Genomic DNA, 26,891 nt, shown 5'->3' with positions numbered 1-26,891 from the left:
ATTAGATTAGCCACAAAGCTAATACCATGTTTATCAGTGGAAGAGCGCGAACGTTAATAGGAGGTCAAACTATAATGTTAGCGTTTAACTTATTCTTATTCTATTGCGGTGTGTTTCCCACATAATGACCGCGTAATTGGGCCTTTCACACAGGACGCGGTATGCACGGCGTTTGCCGCTGGGCTCAGCGTTGCCCTTCAGATACAACGCGATTTGCGCTGCGCTATGGCATAGGCGGAGTTTTAAAAACGTTTAGCGGGAGCTCTTTCATAGTCTGTTCCTCCTCCTTTCGGTCAGCAGCAAACATGTATTTAGTATTATAATTTATTTACAGTACACACACAGACTGTTAAAACCAGCTTCAACTGGAAGAAAGTAAAAGTGTTAAATGTTTAATGTTTTTTGATCATTAAAAAATATATATACTTTTGATGTGCAATTGTTTATTCATTGAGACTGTAATCTAAGGCTTTTTTTTTAACATAGTCCATTCTGGAAAATGGTTTATACAGCCCACATACATAGAACAGGCAGATATTTTGCTATTAAATGTTGTGTAAATGCAGTTTATAGGAAATGGGTCTAATATCCAGATTATTTTTAAAATCAAAATATCGGCTTATAAATCGGCTCTTTTCGAGTTAATATCGGCATCGGCCCCCAAAAATCCATATCGGTCGGGCTCTAATTGCTACCCATATGCTTCCATATACAGCTGCCATCATTGTGGAAATTTAAAGTGTGTTTTAAGCAAACATTTGGACTTTGTAATGCTGCTCAAATCCAAAGATTGTGTAACTGGGTAAAACGAAAATTATAAGCAAGATTAATTGCACAGATTCTGAGCAGATTCTCAGTGCAGATTCTTCAGCACCGAGCAAACAGAAAACCAACTAACGTTAGGCCTAAAAAAAAAATTTGTTTGGTTCCGGTTTCCGACCGACCCTGTCAATTTATGTGCGACCCAAATTTATTTTATGAGACTGGGGAAGAACGGTCTTTCACACATCGTTAATTAAATTACAGTTTCCTTTAAATGCTGTTTTACACTTAAGTAATCCGTTAAAAACCATTAAGTATTGCATCAAAACCCTTTAACTGTCAATTCCTAAAGTGAGCTATAACTTAAGGTTTGGAAATCGTAACATTAAGAGAAACACGGGGGGGGGGGTGTAAAACAAACCGAAGGCAATCAAGGCAAAGCCCGAGGAAAATCAAAAAGGTATCTATTCTCAGAAGTTTGTTGTGGATTATGTCAGTTATGGATACTAACGGACTACTTTGTATTAATGATGAATGATATCTGTGTATGCGAATGTATGTCTGTGGTGAGAAGTGAAGTGAATGTAATAATAAAACACTCATGTAAAGCGCTTTGTGACTAACGTTAACTAACGTTACATGTATGTGAAAGGCGCTAGCAGCTATACAAATACAGATCTTCTTTCTTCTATTACGGAATGTCTTATCAATATATAGAAAGTCTACTTGCGCCTGCATTGACCAGGTACCACAGAAAGCTGTCGCTTGTAGGTTTAACGTTACAATCTTGTCCCTATCGACATCCAGCTGAGTCCTGGGAGAACAACGTACTCGGTTACTAAACGTAACCTCGGTTCTCTCTAGAAGAGCGAATGAGTACTGCGTCTTAGCTAAGACGCTACGGGAAAAGTCTCTTTTCACGAAATACTGAAGCAAAATATTATCCTTAATTTTGTATTTTTGTAAAGCGCATTTGCAGCAGTACACAGCCATACGCGAGACGGCTCGTTCGCTCATTGGCTTGTTCTGCGGCAACTGCACAGCCTATCGAGCGCGGGCTGATGCAACATCAGACCAATAAGGGCGCTTCGCGCCCTTCTTGCCACTTCCCGCCAAAACGGGTGTGGCCCAACCTATAAAAGGAGCTCGAAAAGGCGGACTCACCTGATTTATTTCATCGCCGAAGCGAACCAGAGTGAATCGTGCGCACGGCAGAGAACGCAGTACTCGTTCGATCTTCTAGAGAGAACCGAGGTTACGTTTAGTAACCGAGTACGTTCTCTTACGAGAGCTCTCTCGTACTGCGTCTTAGCTAAGACGCTACGGGAACCCAATGTAAAACGCCGTGCGCGCAGGGATCACACACCAATAAACCTGAAGCAACGCCCAGGATTTACAGTGCACAGTCACCTGAGGGACTCACAGAGAGTCCAGGACAGAAAAGGGAAAAAGCCCTCCGTCCCATATCTAGAAGCATCCGTAGATGCGGCAATATGACGTCACACAGCCGAGGCAAGGCCTGACCAATGTGGCAATGCGGGTCTTACGCAATACTGCCCATATAACAGTCGGCAGCGCATAGCGCTCGTGAACTCAGAATTCCCCTCAGGGCCCTGATTCGCCTATACCGACAGCAGCCTTGCTTGCAAGGCGGGAACCTCCAGGTTATAGAACCTGCTAAATGTAGACGGCGAGGCCCAACCTGCCGCCATACATATATCCTGCAAGGAGATCCCAGTAGACCACGCCCACGACGAGGCGATGCCTCTTGTGGAGTGTGCTCTGACGCCCAACAGGCACTGAAGGCCCCTGGAAGCGTAAGCTAACGCTATGGCGTCAACTATCCATCTGGATAGAGTCTGTCTCGAAACAGCCATTCCCTTGGAACGCCCACCGAACGAGACAAATAGTTGCTCCGTCTGCCGAAAGGCAGCAGAGCGAGACACATAAGCTCTTAAAACCCTGACAGGGCAAAGAAGACTCGAGTCTCCATCCTCCCCTGACACCGGCAGGGCAGACAGGGCAATAACCTGAGCCCGAAACGGTGTGTTGAGGGATTTCGGCACATAACCGTGCCTAGGTTTGAGTATGACTCGAGTCATTGGGCCCAAACTCCAAGCACGACTGGCTCACCGAGAGCGCGTGCAAATCACCCACACGCTTCACAGAAGCGAGAGCCAACAAGAATACTGTCTTGAACGACAGATGCTGAAGGCTAATCGATTGGATAGGCTTGAAAGGGGGACCCTTCAAGGCCTCCAAAACTGTCGCGAGGTCCCACATAGGGACTGACGGAGGTCTGGGAGGATTCAGCCTCCTAGCTCCTCTGAGGAACCGGATGACTAAATCATTCCTTCCTATTGACTGACCGGACGCCGTTTCAGAAAACGCCGCGATGGCAGCCACATAAACTTTGAGCGTGGATGGGGCTCTGCCCTTATCCAACAGCTCCTGAAGGAAGGAGAGGACCTCCGTCACCTCACAAATAAGAGGTGAATAACCTCGAGCTGTGCACCAGCTGGAGAACACCGACCACTTCGAGGCATACAGACGTCGTGTTGACGGAGCTCTAGCCTGAGTGATGGTATTTAGCACTCCCACTGCGAGATCAGCGGGTAACCATTGAGTGCCCATACATAGAGGGACCACAACCGGTTGAGGGTGCCAAATCGAGCCCCTGGCCTGCGAGAGGAGGTCTCTCCTCAACGGTACCGGCCACGGGGCGACATCTGCTAACTGCATCAAATCTGGGAACCATGGTTGGTTCTTCCAAAGAGGTGCTACAAGCAGTATTGAACATCTCGTTTCTCTCACCCGTTCTATCACCTGCGGAAGGAGGGAGACGGGAGGGAACGCATAAAGCGGGCAGCACGGCCATCTCCGTGACAGCGCGCTTTCGTTCTTGGAAAAGAACGCGGGGCAGTGAGCGTTTTCGTGGGACGCAAAGAGGTCCACCTCCGCCATGCCAAATCTCTCCCACAACAGCCGGACTGTTTGCGGGTGTAGAGACCATTCGCCCGTAGGAACATTGCCTCTGGACAGCCTGTCTGGACCCAGATTCTGCAGTCCAGGCACATGCACTGCTCTCTCATTTTAATTTTAATTTTGCAACTTATAAAGTGTTAAAATTAGTATTCATTTTACATATTAAAACTGGTGTATGAAATGGCAAATGAAAATTATGTAATTTAATTTTCATTTTCATTTTACACCAAACGTTGCACAAATGTATTGGAAAATGTAAATGTAAATACAGAAATGCATTGCCATTTTACATATTGCATTGTCATTTTGCATATTACATTCCAAATTGAATATTGCTACTAGTGCCCGACCGATATATCGGCCGGCCGATATTATCGGCCGATATAAGCTAATTGCATTTAAATCGGCATCGGCATTTATAACGGCCGATGAAACATGAGAAACAGAGTCTCATGCTTCACTCATGTTATGAGTGTTGCATAGTGTGCCCACCAGAGGGAGCTCTGCAGCTCCAGAGTTAACAACAGCGATCAACTGTTTTGACGGTGAGTCTGTCGTTCGTCATGTGAAATGATTGTAGATTTAGTTCATACCCTGTATATAAAAAACTGTGTGGTAGTTCTAGCTAACGGTCCTATCATTATCACTTCTAAATATTCTGTAACATCACTAACAGCCGCTAATGCATTGCTATATTAGATTTTGCCACAAAGCTAATACCATGTTTATCAGTGGAAGAGCGCGAACGTTAATAGGAGGTCAAACTATAATGTTAGCGTTTAACTTATTCTTATTCTATTGCGGTGTGTTTCCCACATAATGACCGCGTAATTGGGCCTTTCACACAGGACGCGGTATGCACGGCGTTTGCCGCTGGGCTCAGCGTTGCCCTTCAGATACAACGCGATTTGCGCTGCGCTATGGCATAGGCGGAGTTTTAAAAACGTTTAGCGGGAGCTCTTTCATAGTCTGTTCCTCCTCCTTTCGGTCAGCAGCAAACATGTATTTAGTATTATAATTTATTTACAGTACACACACAGACTGTTAAAACCAGCTTCAACTGGAAGAAAGTAAAAGTGTTAAATGTTTAATGTTTTTTGATCATTAAAAAATATATATACTTTTGATGTGCAATTGTTTATTCATTGAGACTGTAATCTAAGGCTTTTTTTTTAACATAGTCCATTCTGGAAAATGGTTTATACAGCCCACATACATAGAACAGGCAGATATTTTGCTATTAAATGTTGTGTAAATGCAGTTTATAGGAAATGGGTCTAATATCCAGATTATTTTTAAAATCAAAATATCGGCTTATAAATCGGCTCTTTTCGAGTTAATATCGGCATCGGCCCCCAAAAATCCATATCGGTCGGGCTCTAATTGCTACCCATATGCTTCCATATACAGCTGCCATCATTGTGGAAATTTAAAGTGTGTTTTAAGCAAACATTTGGACTTTGTAATGCTGCTCAAATCCAAAGATTGTGTAACTGGGTAAAACGAAAATTATAAGCAAGATTAATTGCACAGATTCTGAGCAGATTCTCAGTGCAGATTCTTCAGCACCGAGCAAACAGAAAACCAACTAACGTTAGGCCTAAAAAAAAAATTTGTTTGGTTCCGGTTTCCGACCGACCCTGTCAATTTATGTGCGACCCAAATTTATTTTATGAGACTGGGGAAGAACGGTCTTTCACACATCGTTAATTAAATTACAGTTTCCTTTAAATGCTGTTTTACACTTAAGTAATCCGTTAAAAACCATTAAGTATTGCATCAAAACCCTTTAACTGTCAATTCCTAAAGTGAGCTATAACTTAAGGTTTGGAAATCGTAACATTAAGAGAAACACGGGGGGGGGGGGGGGGGGGTGTAAAACAAACCGAAGGCAATCAAGGCAAAGCCCGAGGAAAATCAAAAAGGTATCTATTCTCAGAAGTTTGTTGTGGATTATGTCAGTTATGGATACTAACGGACTACTTTGTATTAATGATGAATGATATCTGTGTATGCGAATGTATGTCTGTGGTGAGAAGTGAAGTGAATGTAATAATAAAACACTCATGTAAAGCGCTTTGTGACTAACGTTAACTAACGTTACATGTATGTGAAAGGCGCTAGCAGCTATACAAATACAGATCTTCTTTCTTCTATTACGGAATGTCTTATCAATATATAGAAAGTCTACTTGCGCCTGCATTGACCAGGTACCACAGAAAGCTGTCGCTTGTAGGTTTAACGTTACAATCTTGTCCCTATCGACATCCAGCTGAGTCCTGGGAGAACAACGTACTCGGTTACTAAACGTAACCTCGGTTCTCTCTAGAAGAGCGAATGAGTACTGCGTCTTAGCTAAGACGCTACGGGAAAAGTCTCTTTTCACGAAATACTGAAGCAAAATATTATCCTTAATTTTGTATTTTTGTAAAGCGCATTTGCAGCAGTACACAGCCATACGCGAGACGGCTCGTTCGCTCATTGGCTTGTTCTGCGGCAACTGCACAGCCTATCGAGCGCGGGCTGATGCAACATCAGACCAATAAGGGCGCTTCGCGCCCTTCTTGCCACTTCCCGCCGAAACGGGTGTGGCCCAACCTATAAAAGGAGCTCGAAAAGGCGGACTCACCTGATTTATTTCATCGCCGAAGCGAACCAGAGTGAATCGTGCGCACGGCAGAGAACGCAGTACTCGTTCGATCTTCTAGAGAGAACCGAGGTTACGTTTAGTAACCGAGTACGTTCTCTTACGAGAGCTCTCTCGTACTGCGTCTTAGCTAAGACGCTACGGGAACCCAATGTAAAACGCCGTGCGCGCAGGGATCACACACCAATAAACCTGAAGCAACGCCCAGGATTTACAGTGCACAGTCACCTGAGGGACTCACAGAGAGTCCAGGACAGAAAAGGGAAAAAGCCCTCCGTCCCATATCTAGAAGCATCCGTAGATGCGGCAATATGACGTCACACAGCCGAGGCAAGGCCTGACCAATGTGGCAATGCGGGTCTTACGCAATACTGCCCATATAACAGTCGGCAGCGCATAGCGCTCGTGAACTCAGAATTCCCCTCAGGGCCCTGATTCGCCTATACCGACAGCAGCCTTGCTTGCAAGGCGGGAACCTCCAGGTTATAGAACCTGCTAAATGTAGACGGCGAGGCCCAACCTGCCGCCATACATATATCCTGCAAGGAGATCCCAGTAGACCACGCCCACGACGAGGCGATGCCTCTTGTGGAGTGTGCTCTGACGCCCAACAGGCACTGAAGGCCCCTGGAAGCGTAAGCTAACGCTATGGCGTCAACTATCCATCTGGATAGAGTCTGTCTCGAAACAGCCATTCCCTTGGAACGCCCACCGAACGAGACAAATAGTTGCTCCGTCTGCCGAAAGGCAGCAGAGCGAGACACATAAGCTCTTAAAACCCTGACAGGGCAAAGAAGACTCGAGTCTCCATCCTCCCCTGACACCGGCAGGGCAGACAGGGCAATAACCTGAGCCCGAAACGGTGTGTTGAGGGATTTCGGCACATAACCGTGCCTAGGTTTGAGTATGACTCGAGTCATTGGGCCCAAACTCCAAGCACGACTGGCTCACCGAGAGCGCGTGCAAATCACCCACACGCTTCACAGAAGCGAGAGCCAACAAGAATACTGTCTTGAACGACAGATGCTGAAGGCTAATCGATTGGATAGGCTTGAAAGGGGGACCCTTCAAGGCCTCCAAAACTGTCGCGAGGTCCCACATAGGGACTGACGGAGGTCTGGGAGGATTCAGCCTCCTAGCTCCTCTGAGGAACCGGATGACTAAATCATTCCTTCCTATTGACTGACCGGACGCCGTTTCAGAAAACGCCGCGATGGCAGCCACATAAACTTTGAGCGTGGATGGGGCTCTGCCCTTATCCAACAGCTCCTGAAGGAAGGAGAGGACCTCCGTCACCTCACAAATAAGAGGTGAATAACCTCGAGCTGTGCACCAGCTGGAGAACACCGACCACTTCGAGGCATACAGACGTCGTGTTGACGGAGCTCTAGCCTGAGTGATGGTATTTAGCACTCCCACTGCGAGATCAGCGGGTAACCATTGAGTGCCCATACATAGAGGGACCACAACCGGTTGAGGGTGCCAAATCGAGCCCCTGGCCTGCGAGAGGAGGTCTCTCCTCAACGGTACCGGCCACGGGGCGACATCTGCTAACTGCATCAAATCTGGGAACCATGGTTGGTTCTTCCAAAGAGGTGCTACAAGCAGTATTGAACATCTCGTTTCTCTCACCCGTTCTATCACCTGCGGAAGGAGGGAGACGGGAGGGAACGCATAAAGCGGGCAGCACGGCCATCTCCGTGACAGCGCGCTTTCGTTCTTGGAAAAGAACGCGGGGCAGTGAGCGTTTTCGTGGGACGCAAAGAGGTCCACCTCCGCCATGCCAAATCTCTCCCACAACAGCCGGACTGTTTGCGGGTGTAGAGACCATTCGCCCGTAGGAACATTGCCTCTGGACAGCCTGTCTGGACCCAGATTCTGCAGTCCAGGCACATGCACTGCTCTCAGCGAGCGCACGTTGCGCTGAGCCCAAATCAGGAGGCGTTCCGTCAGCCTGCACAGGTTTCGGGACCCGAGACCGACCTGGCGATTTATGTAGGACACCACGGACATGTTGTCCGAACGGACTACGACGTGGTGATCCTTGATATGGGGACAAAAGCGCGTCAGCGCGTTCTCCACTGCCAGCATTTCCAGGCAGTTGATATGATGGAGCTTTTCCCGTTCTGACCATAGGCCAAAGGACGGTCTGCCTTCGAGCAGCGCTCCCCATCCCGAAGTGGAGGCGTCCGTCGACACCATTTTCACACTCTGGGAAGTCCCCAGGCTTACACCTGATCGGTACCAGCCGTTCGCTGTCCAAGGTGCTAGAGCCGCAACACAGCTCTGATCGACCTTGAAATGCAGCTGGCCAGACGCCCACGCTCTGCGCGGCACCCGAGCCTTCAGCCAGAACCGCAGGGGGCGCATGCGGAGCAGGCCCAGCCGCAGAACCGGAGATGCTGAGGCCATGAAACCCAGCATCTTTTGACAGTGTTTGAGCGACACAGTCGCGCCACAGCGGAAAGAACTCGCTGCACGCTGAATGCCCATCGCGCGCTGTGGTGACAGCCGCGCCGTCATGGAACACGAGTTCAGAACTATACCCAGAAACAGGATCGTCTGACTGGGGTTCAGCGAACTCTTCACCCAATTGACACTGAGGCCGAGCTTCTCGAGGTGATCGAGTAAAACGGCTCTGTGGTCCACGAGCTCCGCTCATGATCGGGCCAGAACTGGCCAGTCGTCCAAATAATTCAGCACTCGTATGCCTCCGAGTCTGAGAGGAGCGAGCGCTGCATCCATGCACCTCGTAAACGTACGAGGAGCTACGGACAAGCCGAATGGCAGGACTGCAAACTGGTATGCCTGGCCCTCGAAGGCGATTTTCAAATATCGCCTGTGGTTTAACGCTATCTGTATTTGAAAATACGCGTCCTTCAGATCTATTGACATGAACCAGTCCCCTCTGCGAATCTGCGCGAGGAGCTTCCTGGTCGTGAGCATTTTGAAACTGCGTTTCATCAATGCCTGTTCAGCTGTCTTAGATCCAGTATGGGCCGGAGACCCCCGTCTCTCTTGGGCACCAGAAAGTATCTGCTGTACAGCACCCCTTGCTTTGAGACACAGGCTCTACAGCCCCTCTGTTGACTGGGCAACGGCGGCGCTCGAGTGTGCTGCGCATCTGAGGCGGGGAGCGCGCTGATCACAGCGGGCAGATCGCTCTTCCTCGACCCCGTTCCGGCGCTTAACCGACTGGAGGGAGGCTGAGCGGGTCCCGTGGGACTTGATATATCTGCGAGTAACCGTGGGCTGCATGTGTGCACTTTTACCACTTTCAACTCGCTGTCTGCCTGTGCAGAATGTACGTGCAAGGGCCTCGTTTTTACAGAAGCCCCGCGCCGTATGTGACATAGTGTATGTGGGCACTAGGAAGTGGGCACGTTTACTATGCGGCGCGCTCGACCGATCTGTGTCGATCTTATGTGCGCTAGCCCTGTGTGCAGGGCTGTGCTTACATGTGGAGATGGGCACTGAGGAGTGGGCATCGTCACTACATTTATAGCACCATCGGCCGTGGCCGGACGAACATGAACGGATTTCATTTTTACAGAAACCACATGACGCGTGTGACATAGTGATTGTGGGCACTGAGGAGTGGGCACGTCTACTATGTAGTGCGCGTGATCGACTTGAGTCGCTTTTATAGGCGCGAGCCCTGTGTGAAGGGCTGTGCTTATATGCGGAGATGGGCACTGAGCAGTGGGCATCGTCACTACATTTATAGCACCATCGGCCGTGGCCGGGACACCAGAAATTACACCTTTTTCGGGAAATATCTGGGTAGCCGTGATAACGGTTTTCGTGTGCAGGCAAGCGGGCAACCGTACAGGCTTGCGCATTGCAAACAACGCTGAAATAGTCACAATCTCTGGAAACTGAAACAGCGGCGCGCTTAGGTGAGAGCCCGGCCGCAGCGGAACTCGTACACCGGCGCTTCGATGAAGCAGCCATCGTGTGTAGTGCCGACGCAGCGTCATGCAGCATGCGTAGATGGCTTTCCCAGGATGTCTTCGGGGCTCCCGGCCTCACCGTAATCCTCTGCCGCGGTCCCCGCGGCGCGACGGCCAGTAGAGCGAGAACGGGGGTCTCGAGCTGTGTTGCTGAAGCTGTTGTGATAACGGCTTTTGTGTGCAGGCAAGCGGGCAACTGTGCAGGCTTGCGCATTGCAGAAAACGCTGAGACAGTCACAATTCCTGGAACTGAAACAGCGGCGCGCTTGGGTGAGAGCTCGGCCACAGCGGAACTCGTACACCTGCGCTTCGATGAAGCAGCCATCGTTAGTAGTGCCGACGCAGCGTCACACAGGAGGCTTTAGATGGCAACACCGCTTTTGCCGCCGTCCAGCAGAGGGCGGACAAAGGTGCGTTGCTATCGCCTGTTCCACCGGCGGAAGTGAGTGGTAGTTCCTGTTTTTAGCATCATCAGTGTGGAGAATGCTAGTGAGACAGACGAACGAGTTCGTGCTGAATATGGAGCGTTCCAAGCCTTCGCCACCTCTTCGTGAAGCTCAGGAAGAAATGAGGCGGGCTTTGAGAAGTACGCTCATCCGAAAGGGAAATACCATCCAGCCGGGAACGAGAGGGGGGGGGCGTTGGTGCAAACCACTCGCGGCCGGGACTCATCGCGGCCAACACGAGCATTCGCCCCGGCTCCTTCTCGATGTCAGCTCGTCTGCTGGGCTTCTGAGCAGAAGGCGCGAGATCCTCGGAGCTCGCCCAGCCCTCACTGCCCGAAGCTAGCAGAGAGCGCGTGTCCTCTTCCCCCGACGCGGCCCTGAGATCGACTTCCTCGGACGACGCGCCGGCAAACAGCGGGCGCTGCCCACCGGGAAGCGATGCAGGGGGGCCGGTGAAGCAGGGCGAACCGGCGAGCTCGGTTGAGCTGAAGACGGTTCCGGAATCCGCTGGAAGCGATGCTTTTACGGCGCCTCAGCGCAGCGGAGAATGCAGGCTCAGAGAAAAAGGCCAGGCGAGTCCTCAGAGTCACCATGGCAACAGCTCGCAGTGGGGGCATCCGCCGTCAGCGAGCGAGCGCTGCATGATCTTCACCCAGGCAGGAGACACAGATGACGTACCAGTCTCCCTCGCTGAGTGGGGCTCTGACGAGCCGCAGGAAGGCATCTTAAAAAAGACGCGAGCTCTTTTACGAGTGTGTGTCGCAGGGCGAACACACACACACACATAAAGAACAGCTTGGATATAACAGGATTGAAAGGATATAGGCACCGGATAGCGCAGCAGGAACGGCAGTGGAAGGCGGCGATGCCAGCAGCTTCAGAATGGCTCGTCCTGCTGATGTGCTTTCTCAGACGGCGCTTGCTTCCTCCGTGATCCAGCGATGCGTGAGCTTCGCTGAAGAGATGAAAAATCAGGTGAGTCCGCCTTTTCGAGCTCCTTTTATAGGTTGGGCCACACCCGTTTCGGCAAGGATATGTTGCATCAGCCCGCGCTCGATAGGCTGTGCAGTTGCCGCAGAACAAGCCAATGAGCAAACGAGCCGTCTCGCCTATGGCTGTGTACTGCTGCAAATGCGCTTTACAAAAATACAAAATTAAGGATAATTTTTTGCTTCAGTATTTCGTGAAAAGAGACTTTTCCCGTAGCGTCTTAGCTAAGACGCAGTACGAGAGAGCTCTCGTAAGAGAACCCAAAGGCATGGCCCAGGCTCGAGTATCCAGACATATACAATTACCTCATCAAATCCCCTGGTATGAACACCATGTGTACATACCATGTGTCCTACACTTGCAGTCATGTTTAAATACCCATCAAGCATCGATTACATTAACAATGTTCATTTAGAAAAAGAAAATATATATATGTTTATTCAAAAGCACTGTGTTACACAATGGCTGTAATGAGCTCAGTCTGTCAGTGGCACAGCTTGTACAGTGTCAGTGAGGGACACAGTTTTTTCAAAAAAGCAAAAATAGACTAACTGCAGAAACGTATCTTATTCCCCACACAACTAGTGCATTTCATTGTTGCTTATCAGTCTGGCTCAGTTGCCTTGCTAGGTATCATATGAAATGAGACGTCACTCCTCTTTACGCTGTTGTTTGTGCAACTAACAACACAACAGTTTTTAGGCATGATTCTCGGCAGTTTTCTCGACAGCTCTGCGCTCGTTTGTCTTCCGCTTCATGTTGCTTAATGGCGAGCGCTTGTTTGTTTTACCCTTCGCCGCGGTTGCTATGCGAGCGCAGTGCATTATGGGAGTAAAAGTCCCGGATGTCCGACCTCGAGAATGCTGACAGACAGGACATTAACATTACTTTTAATATGAAACAAAGTCTCATTTGGTTATTTCACCTTTCAAATGTGGTCATTTTTTAAAGAAATGTAAACAATAAATACCGTTTTGTGGCTCTTGAATGTGTCGAACAGATCGCTGTAAGTTAGATCATCAGTTAAAACTAACTGATCGTCTCTTGCTTCTAGTTAATTTATAGCATCAAAATCAAATAAACCACATAAATGAACATAACAAAGAATGTTGTTTGACTACAAAAAGATGTCTGTACACTCCGTTTTTCAAGTTCAAATCCTCCATGTTAATCTACTATGAGATCGCCTGTCAAACTCCCGCGAAGGCTTTTTGTGTGTGTGTGTGTGCGTTTTGCGTGTCTATGGCAACAACAGACTTTAAACGGGAATACAGAATCACTGTCGTAAAAGTACCCGTACACACATTTAAAATCAGCGCGCGTGTGTGTGTGTGTGTGTAAAACTGCCACTGGAGAAAAAAAAAAAAAATAAATAATAAAAAAAAATCCCTACCGACCAATGACCTCAACTGACAACCAAGTTTTTTAGGCCTTAGAAGGACTGGGATTGAGCTAACGATTCAGAAACTAGACGCAATTCTCGAGGTCGGACATCCGGGACTTTTACTCCCATAATGCACTGCGCGCGCATAGCAACCGCGGCGAAGGGTAAAACAAACAAGCGCTCGCCATTAAGCAACACGAAGCGGAAGACAAATGAGCGCAGATATGTCGAGAAAACTGCCGAGAATCATGCCTAAAAAATTAGCAATGATTCGGCAAATCAAAGAATAACAAAATAATACCACTGCAGAGATGGCCACTCAATTTTCTGTTGCTATGTTATGACATTGCTATGCATAATGGTCGGCAGCTCTACACTGATAAGCAACAATGAAATGCACTAGTTGTGTGGGGAATAAGATACGTTTCTGCAGTTAGTCTATTTTTGCTTTTTTGAAAAAACCGTGTCCCTCACTGACACTGTACAAGCTGTGCCACTGACAGACTGAGCTCATTACAGCCATTGTGTAACACAGTGCTTTTGAATAAACATTTTTTTTTTCTAAATGAACAGTTAATGTAATCGATGCTTGATGGGTATTTAAACATGACTGCAAGTGTAGGACACATGGTATGTACACATGGTGTTCACGCCAGGGGATTTGATGAGGTAATTGTATATGTCTGGATACTCGAGCCTGGGCCATGCCTTTGGGTTGTTCTCCCATGACTCAGCTGGATGTCGATAGGGACAAGATTGTAACGTTAAACCTACAAGCGACAGCTTTCTGTGGTACCTGGTCAAGGCAGGCGCAAGTAGACTTTCTATATATTGATAAGACATTCTGTAATAGAAGAAAGAAGATCTGTATTTGTATAGCTGCTAGCGCCTTTCACATACATGTAACGTTAGCTAACGTTAGTCACAAAGCGCTTTACATGAGTGTTTTATTACATTCACTTCACTTCACACCACCGACATACATTCGCATACACAGATATCATTCATCATTAATACAAAGTAGTCCGTTAGTATCCATAACTGACATAATCCACTACAAAACTTCTGTGAATAGATACCTTTTTTATTTTCCTCGGGCTTTGCCTTGATTGCCTTCGGTTTGTTTTACCCTTCAAACACGGCGGCGGCTTGTTGCTATGCAGGTCACATGATTTGTGACGTAACGCCGACCAAGAGAATCCACGTGGGTAACGTTAACTGGCATGACCGAAGTCCATCTGAACCGGCTCCGACATATTTACCCGCACATGTTGACAAGGGCACGGAGAGGACTCTCCAATCTGTATGCGAGCCAATTTAGCCCCACCACGACGATGACAGTCCTCAAGATGGGACTTACCAGAAAGCGCGTGGAACTCGTGCCTTGGTCGATAGCGGCTACGAGTGGGCCCAGCATGATTCTGTTCGACGATGCAGCCATTGTGCCGTTCATTGAATAAGTGGAAGACCACAGCAGCCAGAAATTTAAGACTGGACGCTGGCTGGCCTCACTGCTATGCGCTCCGAGCCCGCCCTTACTCCCGCTTTGACGTCTGCGAGTACGCGCAGCGGAACGTGATGACGTAAACACACGCCCCATACACTATTTACCAAAGGTGTCACACGCTGGAATCTAAACTTTGAAGTTTAAACTTTTCATTATAGAGAAATATAATACAATTTGTAATAAAACTTGTACAAGATGCAATAAATTATGTAATGTGATATAAGCTTTACAACTCCTTGTTCAAGCTGTTGTTCTGTCCCGGCTGGACAATTGGAATGTTCACTTGGCAGGTCTTCATCCAGTTCTATCAAACCTTTGCAATTAATCCACAACGCGGCAACAAGAATAATTTTTAACGAGGCGAAATGAATACGTCACACCTCAGCTTATCAATTTGCACTGGCTACCAATAGCAACTCTGCTCTATGTTTTCAAATTTTATATATAATTTCTCCAAATTTGATGTGCGATTAATGAATCACTACATCATGTACTTATTTAGATTTAAAAGCCCTAATATATATATATAAATATATATAAATATATAAATATATATATATATATATATATATATTAGGGCTTTTAAATCTAAATAAGTACATGATCTAAATAAGTACATGATACATGACTACATCATGTACTTATTTAGATTTAAAAGCCCTAATATATATATATATATATATATATATATATATATATTAGGGCTTTTAAATCTAAATAAGTACATGATGTAGTGATTCATTAATCGCACATCATATTTGTATATATCAAAAGACAATTTAAATTTATTGTTGTGTAAAGCATTAAACAGAGATTACAAAAAGTAAGTTCAGCAAGAAATATTTTGTTTGATAAAATGTAAAAAATATAGCCTACTCTTTTGGACCATGTGAGTAAATGATGACAGAATTGTCATTTTTGGTTGGGTGAACAATAACTTTAATCATTTATTTTCTTAATTTTATTATTATTACTATGAAAATATGAAATTATTTATTTAATTAAATGATACTCTAAATAATAAACTAAAACTGCCAGTAGGTGGTGGTAAACGTCTGAATGATAAGGTCATCGAGTCATTTATTCATTAATTTTATTCGTTCAAATTGCTGATTCGTTCAGGAGTGAAGTAAATGGTTCTTTATGAATGGTTCATTGAATCATTAGGCTTGTTCGACTTGAAGCGGATCATCACCATCAGACCGATCAGTGTGTGACATCAAAGAACTACAAGAGCTTAGAGAGCAGACGACTCCTTGTGCTTTTGAATCACTCTCGCGATACTTTGGCCCTGTCCCAAATCGCGCACTTCATGTGGACTTTCGGTCTCGTGGACTTGAAATGCGCGTGCTCGCCGAGTCTACGAGTCCGTAGGCCGTCCCATTCAGCATTTTAACGCTCCGAAGTGTGCTCAGCAGCGCCCCCTTTGTACCCTTGAAGCGGTCTTCCGCGAAGCCCGCATAGAAGCAGGCTCCACGCACTTCAACTACCCAGGAATCCTTGCGAAAGACCAATCAGACAACAGATGGGAGGATATTTCGCTCACGGACTGTAAACATGGCTGAGAAGAGAATATTTAAGTGTAAAAGTATCAATGTTTTTTATGACATAGGCGTACATTTTACCAGTTGTTACTTACAGTTATACAAACATTATCGACCAGTTGATATCTCAAACATAATAATAGCGCGTTAAATAATACGATCGCATTATGATTCATTACATAAATAGAACCGAATGGCATGGCTTTATGAGTCATATAAACGTAGTATGAATATTGAAACCTATACATTTTTCTTAAACTCATTTTAATTTTGTGTTAAAATTTAACATTATGTATTATTATGTACAAATGTATTTATCATTTAAATAACCATGACATCTATTCTAATGCCCAGGTGGCATTTACAATTATAGAACTGTAAAAGCAGGCTGTGTATTTCACATGGACATATTATTTGGGAAATTAAAATTAATCCTGTTCTCTATGCTAAAGACTGTAATTTGTTTAATGATATTTGTGATATTTTTCTAATAAAGGGACTGATGAGATGACCTTTAAGTTTATTCAGCTCCGTATGGAGAGGGATAAGTCAACCAGACCTTCTTCCTGTTTCCGGCGTGACGATCGAGTCTGTCCCAAAATACCTCTCAATGCACCCTCGCGGACTCGCGCTAAGGGCCCTATAGGTCTGCACTACATGACGTCACCGAAGTGTGGACTCTGAGGAAGTCCACAAGTCCAGAGTGTGCCATTTGGGACAGGGCCTTTGATGTCATACACCGATTGGTCTGTGCAGTGCCACTTCAAAGCCAACGCATATGCCAATGGTTCAACAAGCCGCGATGCTACCATTGGTCCCCATGGCATAATCTGTGGAGCTCCAGCTAAACAGTCACGTCTTGACACTTAACGTTACTTTGCATCGCCCGCCGCAAGCTCTTTGTCAGCAACACGACAAGAGGCCATAACGGATAAAATAATTTCGTTCATTTGTAAGGACATGAGACCGATCAGTATCGCGGATGGGGCACGCTTCAGGGAGTTCTGTCAAGCAATGGATCCGAGGTTTGATTATTTATCGTGTCATGTCAAGGAAAAGTTCCATGTTTACCACAGCACAGCTCGCTCGGAGCATTCAATGTCAGTTCTATATGCTGTAAAACTTCAATTAATAATAATAATATTTGTTTCAATCACTGAATGAAGCCTGCTATATTTGGGACAACAGTCGCGACCTTAAATTGCATGCACAAATTTTTTTTTTTCATTTAAACCATTATGCGCAGAGAACGTGAGGGTGAGAGAGCGTGAGGTCTGCAGTCTTGGCCATTAGTTGATTTCCTTGTTTTTGTGTAGGTAATACGTTGTCATATATGTTTAAACTTAAATAAACTATCTATACAAGTAGTTATGTCTCTTTGTATTATTTTGGCCTGGTATTGACTTAATGCGCGTCACTGACGACATGTGCAACCAGATGTTAGAATAGTTGGAATATTCGTGTATTTTTTAGAGGGAATATTCGAAGGTCATTTTTTAGCAATTTTGACAGCCCTCAGGCCCACCTACAATAAAAATCCTGGCGCCGCTAGTGGGTTCAACACGCTAAATGGTTCACCAAATTCGTTCAAAATGTAGATTAAGAAATGAAATGCCACTGTGGGTTGCTCGGAGATAAACAGTTCTGATTTGTCTTTATCTTCTGGTTGGCCAAATTGAGCAAAACAGCTGGGGCTGCTGTGGCCTAATGGTTAGAGACTTGGACTAGTTATCCGAAGGTCGCTGGTTTGAGTCTTGGTGCTGGCAGGAGTTGGTGGGAGGGAGTGAATGAACAGTGCTCTCTTCCACCCTCAATACCCTTGGCTGAAGTGCCCTTGAGCAAGGCACTGAACCCCCAGTTGCTCCCCAGGCGCTGTAGGTTCTGTTCTGCTAGTAGTAATTCACCTGTGTCAGTCAATGCCAACTTGAGCGGGAAAGAGAATGGATTAGTTCATAGTTCGGGTTTTTGAGCAGCATTGCACAAACCGATCGCTATCTGACTTGAAGTAGTGCATGCTGGTTAGAAATTTTGTCTTTCTACTTGAGCAGGGGGCAGGGTTTCATATTTTATTGAAGCAGCCCTGGGCGCTGCAATTGGCTAGCGGACCCCCACCTGCGAATAACTTAACATCTGAGGTGTTTAAAGACTCCATTTGTCCATTAATTATTTCTAAAACACGAAAATGTATAAAAGGCTCCATTACCTTGTATCTTACGTTATGGCCCCGTAGAAGCAGTTTTTGTAAAAACAGGCTAACGACTGCGTCATAACCTGCGACTCTCTGTCGCACAGTAAAGAAATTACCGTATGGACAGGAGGAGAAGCTCGCAGGCTATCTTTTACTGTCTATGAGGCTATCGGGGGGACGGGGAGGCATGAAGTCAAGGGAGATAATTAATCAGAATACTTACCCAAACTTGCTCCTGTTCACGCTCGCCTTCTCTGCAAGATTCTGTGGGTGATTCAGATTTCTCTTGGCACAGCTATTAGAAGACTTACAATTGTCAGACAGGCTGCTCACGTGACATCTAAGTCATCAAGCTCAGTTTGAGTCTGCACAGTACGCTCGACCCCCAGGAAGTGCGTGCATCTAATTGACTTCACTTTTCTCCGTTGAATCCAATGGGGTCGCTGTGTCCATTTCTTTTTACTGTCTATGGTTGAATCCAATGGGGTTGCTGTGTCCATTTCTTTTACTGTCTATGGTTGAATCCAATGGGGTCGCTGTGTCCATTTCTTTTACTGTCTATGGTTTTAGCGTATGGGTCTGTCACGTGATTAAGGAACGACTCGACCCAAAAGACTCAAGAGATAAACTAATCAATTCTCTTTCCTGCTCAGACTGCACTGGTTCTGTACGGGGCTGTCACATGATTAAGGAATGACATGAACCTGAAGACTTGTCAGACAAGAGGTGAGGTGAGCTAATCACAGACTGAAGACCCAGGTGAAAAATGAATTAATCTTTTCTGTATCTTATAGCATTTTAGTTTTGTATTGTTTGTAGTGTGATCAACGTTTGCGTAAGTACTAGATGTGTTGGGGAAGTAACACGTAACATTTTAATTACATTTTGCTAAAATGAACGAAATTAATGAAATGACTCGAAAAAAGATTCGTTCATTTTGTTGAATGTGACTCAAAAGTCTGAGTCGGTAAAATGATCCGAACTTCCCATCACTAGTGTGCACTTGGATGGGTTAAATGCAGAGTACCAATTACGAGTATGGGTTACCATACTTGGCAAATGTCACGACTTTCACTTTTTTTTCAATTTCAAAACAGACAACATTGTATCAAAAATAACAATATTAACTTCTTAATGAACTGTTGTATAAGATGAGTATCACATTTGCACTAGTGTTATATTGCACTTAGCCTACTTCTCATGTGATATTTCTTAACTATGTTATGTAAATATGAGACACAATCTCAGACAGGCGCTTTGCCCCATATCTTGAATTTTAGGGACATTTTCTAGGCTCCATCACACAGTAAGTTGTTGCCCTGCCTCATATTAGTCATCAATCAACTGTAATGGTGTAATGGCAGAGGACCCACATAGGTCTGGATATATATATATATATATACTGTATATAATATATATATATATGCTTCCATTGTCCTCAGTTCAAGTCGCTTTGGATAAAAGTGTCTGCTAAATTACTAAATGTAAATGTATGATATTACGACGGGCATTATGGTTTTGTGATTAGTAAGGCAATGTTTTATACATTAGGCCTACCATTTGCACGATTCTAAATTATTAATTAATTTGTATTAATTATTATTAATCATGAAAATAAGATATTATTCAATGGTCTGTCTGATTATTGGATTCTGGTTGGCTGGCAGGAATGCAGTAAAACCACTGATCTATATATGGATCACGGAGTAAACTAGTTTAATGCACAGGTAGTACCAAGTCAGTTTAATCACCGTTCCATATTAATGCGGTGCTTTTATTGACGCACGCTAATCAACAAACATCACTCGCACACACAGAGAGAAAGAGAGAGAGAAAGAGATCGCAGATTGCGCTGCACACACACATAAACTTGTTGTACGTTTCCCCGCAATTTTTTATTAATAAAATAGCCTGCCCTAGATACTAGATCGCTGCATTATTCATCAGCAATGATGGTAAAATGGCTGTTTTTGAAGTAATTGTTTGTAGAGAGACGCGCAGACGTAGCACGCAGGTACTTAGGATCTGACATTTTCTCTCTCTCTCTCTCTCTCTCTCTCTCTCTCTCTCTCTCTCTCTCGATAATTGAAATACACGTAGCTAATAATTCATTCAAATAAATGTGACCTTATGCAGTGGCAGCTGGCCATGTGTAGCACCGGGAGTTTCCCCGGTGGGTTGCTGTACAATGTGGGCCGATGTTCTGCACATTGCGTGAATATATATAAAAAGAATGCAAATATAGTAACGTACGTACTAATCCATCGGCCCAGACTAATGGCAAGTGCGGCCCACTTAAAGGGGTCATAGTGCGATTTAAATTTTTTCTTTCTCTTTGGAGTGTTATAAGCTCTTTGTGCATGAATAAGATCTGTACAGTTGCAAAGACTAAAGTCTCAAATCCAAAGAGATAATCTTTATCAAACTTAAGACTCTGCCATGCCCCCTAACAGTGCCGACCCGAGCCTCTTGGGGGCCCTAAGCAGAATTTGATTTGGGGGCCCCCCTCCCACCATGCGGAGTCACCTGTGCTTCAAGATTATTGACACAAATGTCACGCTATAATGTTACATTATAAATGAATACAGTGAGGTTATGTATTAATACAAAATAAATAAATAAAAATCAATACTTAAATAACATACTTTACTCTTAAACTTCTGAATACAAACTGTCACAAAACATGAAATAAATGATTTGCAAATGTCCAAATGCAAATGTGCATTAAATGTGCAATCTTTTAAATGAAACCAAAATAGACAAACATTAATATAATAAAAAAATATAATGTTACAAAAAATAGTTAAAAACTTAAATAATGAAAGCAAACATAAGAACAGCTAGGATTCAACAATGACAATTGTACAACAATGACTTCAAAATTGTTCCTTCCTAGCTTTTCAGGAGGCAAAGTCACTGATAACATCGGGACAGCAGGATTGTACTGTATAGTTGTGCCCCCCTTCCTCAAATATGATGATGGAAAAAAAACCCACTGTAGGGGTGAAAATAGAACTTTAATCAAATAAAAGAGTAAATGAATAAATTTTATTATTTACTAATTACAATTGTAGCTCTCGACATTTACCTATGGCTATAACTTTATTATGACTAATTTATTTCATAGTCTTAAGCATTCAGAAATCATGCAAAAGGAAATTAAGCAGTTTTACTATGATAAAACGTACTCGGTTACTAAACGTAACCTCGGTTCTCTCTAGAAGAGCGAACGAGTACTGCGTCTTAGCTAAGACGCTACGGGAAAAGTCTCTTTTCACGAAATACTGAAGCAAAAAATTATCCTTAATTTTGTATTTTTGTAAAGCGCATTTGCAGCAGTACACAGCCATAGGCGAGACGGCTCATTCGCTCATTGGTTTGTTCTGCGGCAACTGCACAGCCTATCGAGCGCGGGCTGATGCAACATCAGACCAATAAGGGCGCTTCGCGCCCTTCTTGCCACTTCCCGCCGAAACGGGTGTGGCTCAACCTATAAAAGGAGCTCGAAAAGGCTGACTCACCTGATTTATTTCATCGCCGAAGCGAACCAGAGTGAATCGTGCGCACGGCAGAGAACGCAGTACTCGTTCGCTCTTCTAGAGAGAACCGAGGTTACGTTTAGTAACCGAGTACGTTCTCTTACGAGAGCTCTCTCGTACTGCGTCTTAGCTAAGACGCTACGGGAACCCAATGTAAAACGCCGTGCGCGCAGGGATCACACACCAATAAACCTGAAGCAAAGCCCAGGATTTACAGTGCACAGTCACCTGAGGGACTCACAGAGAGTCCAGGACAGAAAAGGGAAAAAGCCCTCCGTCCCATATCTAGCAGCATCTGTAGATGCGGCAATATGACGTCACACAGCCGAGGCAAGGCCTGACCAATGTGGCAATGCGGGTCTTACGCAATACTGCCCATATAACAGTCGGCAGCGCATAGCGCTCGTGAACTCCGAATTCCCCTCAGGGCCCTGATTCGCCTATACCGACAGCAGCCTTGCTTGCAAGGCGGGAACCTCCAGGTTATAGAACCTGATAAATGTAGACGGCGAGGCCCAACCTGCCGCCATACATATATCCTGCAAGGAGATCCCAGTAGACCACGCCCACGACGAGGCGATGCCTCTTGTGGAGTGTGCTCTGACGCCCAACTGGCACTGAAGGCCCCTGGAAGCGTAAGCTAATGCTATGGCGTCAACTATCCATCTGGATAGAGTCTGTCTCGAAACAGCCATTCCCTTGGAACGCCCACCGAACGAGACAAATAGCTGCTCCGTCTGCCGAAAGGCAGCAGAGCGAGACACATAAGCTCTTAAAACCCTGACAGGGCAAAGAAGACTCGAGTCTCCATCCTCCCCTGACACCGGCAGGGCAGACAGGGCAATAACCTGAGCCCGAAACGGTGTGTTGAGGGATTTCGGCACATAACCGTGCCTAGGTTTGAGTATGACCCTTGAGTCATTGGGCCCAAACTCCAAGCACGACTGGCTCACCGAGAGCACGTGCAAATCACCCACACGCTTCACAGAAGCGAGAGCCAACAAGAATACTGTCTTGAACGACAGATGATGAAGGCTAATCGATTGGATAGGCTTGAAAGGGGGACCCTTCAAGGCCTCCAAAACCGCCGCGAGGTCCCACATAGGGACTGACGGAGGTCTGGGAGGATTCAGCCTCCTAGCTCCTCTGAGGAACTGGATGACTAAATCATTCCTTCCTATTGACTGACCGGACGCCGTTTCAGAAAACGCCGCGATGGCAGCCACATAAACTTTGAGCGTGGAAGGGGCTCTGCCCTTATCCAACAGCTCCTGAAGGAAGGAGAGGACCTCCGTCACCTCACAACTAAGGGGTGAATAACCTCGAGCTGTGCACCAGCTGGAGAACACCGACCACTTCGAGGCATACAGACGTCGTGTCGACGGAGCTCTAGCCTGAGTGATGGTATTTAGCACTCCCACTGCGAGATCAGCGGGTAACCATTGAGTGCCCATACATAGAGGGACCACAACTCCGGTTGAGGGTGCCAAATCGAGCCCCTGGCCTGCGAGAGGAGGTCTCTCCTCAACGGTACCGGCCACGGGGCGACATCTGCTAACTGCATCAAATCTGGGAACCATGGTTGGTTCTTCCAAAGAGGTGCTACAAGCAGTATTGAACATCTCGTTTCTCTCACCCGTTCTATCACCTGCGGAAGGAGGGAGACGGGAGGGAATGCATAAAGCGGGCAGCACGGCCATCTCCGTGACAGCGCGCTTTCGTTCTTGGAAAAGAACGCGGGGCAGTGAGCGTTTTCGTGGGACGCAAAGAGGTCCACCTCCGCCATGCCAAATCTCTCCCACAACAGCCGGACTGTTTGCGGGTGTAGAGACCATTCGCCCGTAGGAACATTGCCTCTGGACAGCCTGTCTGGACCCAGATTCTGCAGTCCAGGCACATGCACTGCTCTCAGCGAGCGCACGTTGCGCTGAGCCCAAATCAGGAGGCGTTCCGTCAGCCTGCACAGGTTTCGGGACCCGAGACCGACCTGGCGATTTATGTAGGACACCACGGACATGTTGTCAGAACGGACTACGACGTGGTGATCCTTGATATGGGGACAAAAGCGCGTCAGCGGGTTCTCCACTGCCAGCATTTCCAGGCAGTTGATATGATGGAGCTTTTCCCGTTCTGACCATAGGCCAAAGGACGGTCTGCCTTCGAGCAGCGCTCCCCATCCCGAAGTGGAGGCGTCCGTCGACACCATTTTCACACTAGGGGAAGTCCCCAGGCTTACACCTGATCGGTACCAGCCGTTCGCTGTCCAAGGTGCTAGAGCCGCAACACAGCTCTGATCGACCTTGAAATGCAGCCGGCCAGACGCCCACGCTCTGCGCGGCACCCGAGCCTTCAGCCAGAACTGCAGGGGGCGCATGCGGAGCAGGCCCAGCCGCAGAACCGGAGATGCTGAGGCCATGAAACCCAGCATCTTTTGACAGTGTTTGAGCGACACAGTCGCGCCACAGCGGAAAGAACTCGCTGCACGCTGAATGCCCATCGCGCGCTGTGGTGACAGCTGCGCCGTCATGGAACACGAGTTCAGAACTATACCCAGAAACAGGATCGTCTGACTGGGGTTCAGCGAACTCTTCACCCAATTGACACTGAGGCCGAGCTTCTCGAGGTGATCGAGTAAAACTGCTCTGTGGTCCACGAGCTCCGCTCATGATCGGGCCAGAACCAGCCAGTCGTCCAAATAATTCAGCACTCGTATGCCTCTGAGTCTGAGAGGAGCGAGCGCTGCATCCATGCACCTCGTAAACGTACGAGGAGCTACGGACAAGCCGAATGGCAGGACTGCAAACTGGTATGCCTGGCCCTCGAAGGCGAATCTCAAATATCGCCTGTGGTTTGACGCTATCTGTATTTGAAAATACGCGTCCTTCAGATCTATTGACATGAACCAGTCCCCTCTGCGAATCTGCGCGAGGAGCTTCCTGGTCGTGAGCATTTTGAAACTGCGTTTCATCAATGCCTGTTCAGCTGTCTTAGATCCAGTATGGGCCGGAGACCCCCGTCTCTCTTGGGCACCAGAAAGTATCTGCTGTACAGCCCCCCCTCGCTTTGAGACACAGGCTCTACAGCCCCTTTGCTCAACAGTTTTGATATTTCGGCCCGAAGTATGTGTGCTACTACTGTTTTGACCGTAGTTTCGACGCGCACTGAAAAGCGCGGTGGGCGTCGAGAAAACTGTAGCGAGTAGCCTCTCTTTATAATGCCTAGCATCCAATCTGAAACCCCTGGAAGCACTGACCATGCATCTGCATGAATGGCTAAGGGCTGGATGCGAAACGCGCTCTGTTGACTGGGCAACGGCGGCGCTCGAGTGTGCTGCGCATCTGAGGCGGGGAGCGCGCTGATCACAGCGGGCAGATCGCTCTTCCTCGACCCCGTTCCGGCGCTTAACCGACTGGAGGGAGGCTGAGTGGGTCCCGTGGGACTCGATATATCTGCGAGTAACCGTGGGCTGCATGTGTGCACTTTTACCACTTTCAACTCGCTGTCTGCCTGTGCAGAATGTACGTGCACGGGCCTTGTTTTTACAGAAGCCCCGCGCCGTATGTGACATAGTGTATGTGGGCACTGGGAAGTGGGCACGTTTACTATGCGGCGCGCTCGACCGATCTGTGTCGATCTTATGTGCGCTAGCCCTGTGTGCAGGGCTGTGCTTACATGTGGAGATGGACACTGGGTAGTGGGCATCGTCACTGCATTTATAGCACCATCGGCCGTGGCCGGACTAGCATGCACGGGTTTCGTTTTTACAGAAACCACATGACGCGTGTGACATAGTAATTGTGGGCACTGAGGGGTGGGCACGTTTACTATGCAGTGTGCGCGACCGACTTGAGTCGACATTATGGGCGCAGGCCCTGTGTGCAGGGCTGTGCTTACATGTGGAGATGGGCACTGAGGAGTGGGCATCGTCACTACATTTATAGCACCATCGGCCGTGGCCGGACGAACGTGCACGGGTTTCGTTTTTACAGAAACCACATGACGCATGTGACATAGTGATTGTGGGCACTGAGGAGTGGGCACGTCTACTATGTAGTGCGCGTGATCGACTTGAGTCGCTTTTATAGGCGCGAGCCCTGTGTGAAGGGCTGTGCTTATATGCGGAGATGGGCACTGAGCAGTGGGCATCGTCACTACATTTATAGCACCATCGGCCGTGGCCGGGACACCAGAAATTACACCTTTTTCGGGAAATATCTGGGTAGCCGTGATATCGGTTTTCGTGTGCAGGCAAGCGGGCAACCGTACAGGCTTGTGCATTGCAAAAAACGCTGAAACAGTCACAATCTCTGGAAACTGAAGCAGCGGCGCGCTTAGGTGAGAGCCCGGCCGCAGCGGAACTCGTACACCGGCGCTTCGATGAAGCAGCCATCGGGTGTAGTGCCGACGCAGCGTCATGCAGCATGCGTAGATGGCTTTCCCAGGATGGCTTCGGGGCTCCCGGCCTCACCGTAATCCTCTGCCGCCACCTTAAAAAAAAGAAGAAAAAAAAACTTTAACAGGAATGTGCCTGAAAGTGATAAACGGGCCTTGTTTTTACCTTAATGATTTATAATTTATTTTTATATATATTAAAAATGTATAAGGTGTGCATTGTAGCTGACACCTGAATGAACACATTACAGTTGTTTTTATGACTGTAAGTCATTCTCCTCAAATGCTACTGACGTTAGAAAAGTGTATACCAATATCGCATGTAACTTTAGAGACGGTCCCTAAATTTGAGACTCTCGAACGTCCAACGTCAAGCCAATTTTATGTCCTTTTCTTCTTTCTCTTTTCGGCACCAGAGGGATACATCCTTTTTGTGACATGGCTTATTATTTATTACAGTGACGCGCACTTTGCGCCGGCGCGAATTGTCAATGCACGAGAGGTGTCTATGCGCAATTGCGCATGACTCAAACGCTAGCAGACACAGCAGCAGT

General features: G+C 46.7%; 1 protein-coding gene across 5 annotated transcripts in view; it reads right to left on the bottom strand.

Moving 5' to 3' along the window:
• LOC132143670 (glycerol kinase-like) overlaps positions 1 to 14,747 on the bottom strand; it is a 31,690-nt gene extending 16,943 nt beyond the window's left edge. For 3 of the 5 annotated variants that reach the window (XM_059554096.1, XM_059554097.1, XM_059554098.1), the window contains exon 1: positions 14,528 to 14,746. In XM_059554096.1, coding sequence (XP_059410079.1) covers positions 14,528 to 14,620 — 93 coding nt within the window. In that variant the 5' untranslated portion in view covers positions 14,621 to 14,746. Of the gene's footprint in view, positions 1 to 14,527 lie in introns of all 5 variants that reach the window. The other 2 variants (XM_059554099.1, XM_059554101.1) reach the window with 1 other exon arrangement.
• Positions 14,748 to 26,891: the final 12,144 nt, after the last annotated feature.

Source organism: Carassius carassius, chromosome 7 (genome assembly GCF_963082965.1).
Source record: "Carassius carassius chromosome 7, fCarCar2.1, whole genome shotgun sequence".
Classification (NCBI taxonomy): domain Eukaryota; kingdom Metazoa; phylum Chordata; class Actinopteri; order Cypriniformes; family Cyprinidae; genus Carassius; species Carassius carassius.
Note: the sequence above shows the minus strand (reverse complement) of the source record. Positions and strands in the feature narration are given on the sequence as shown.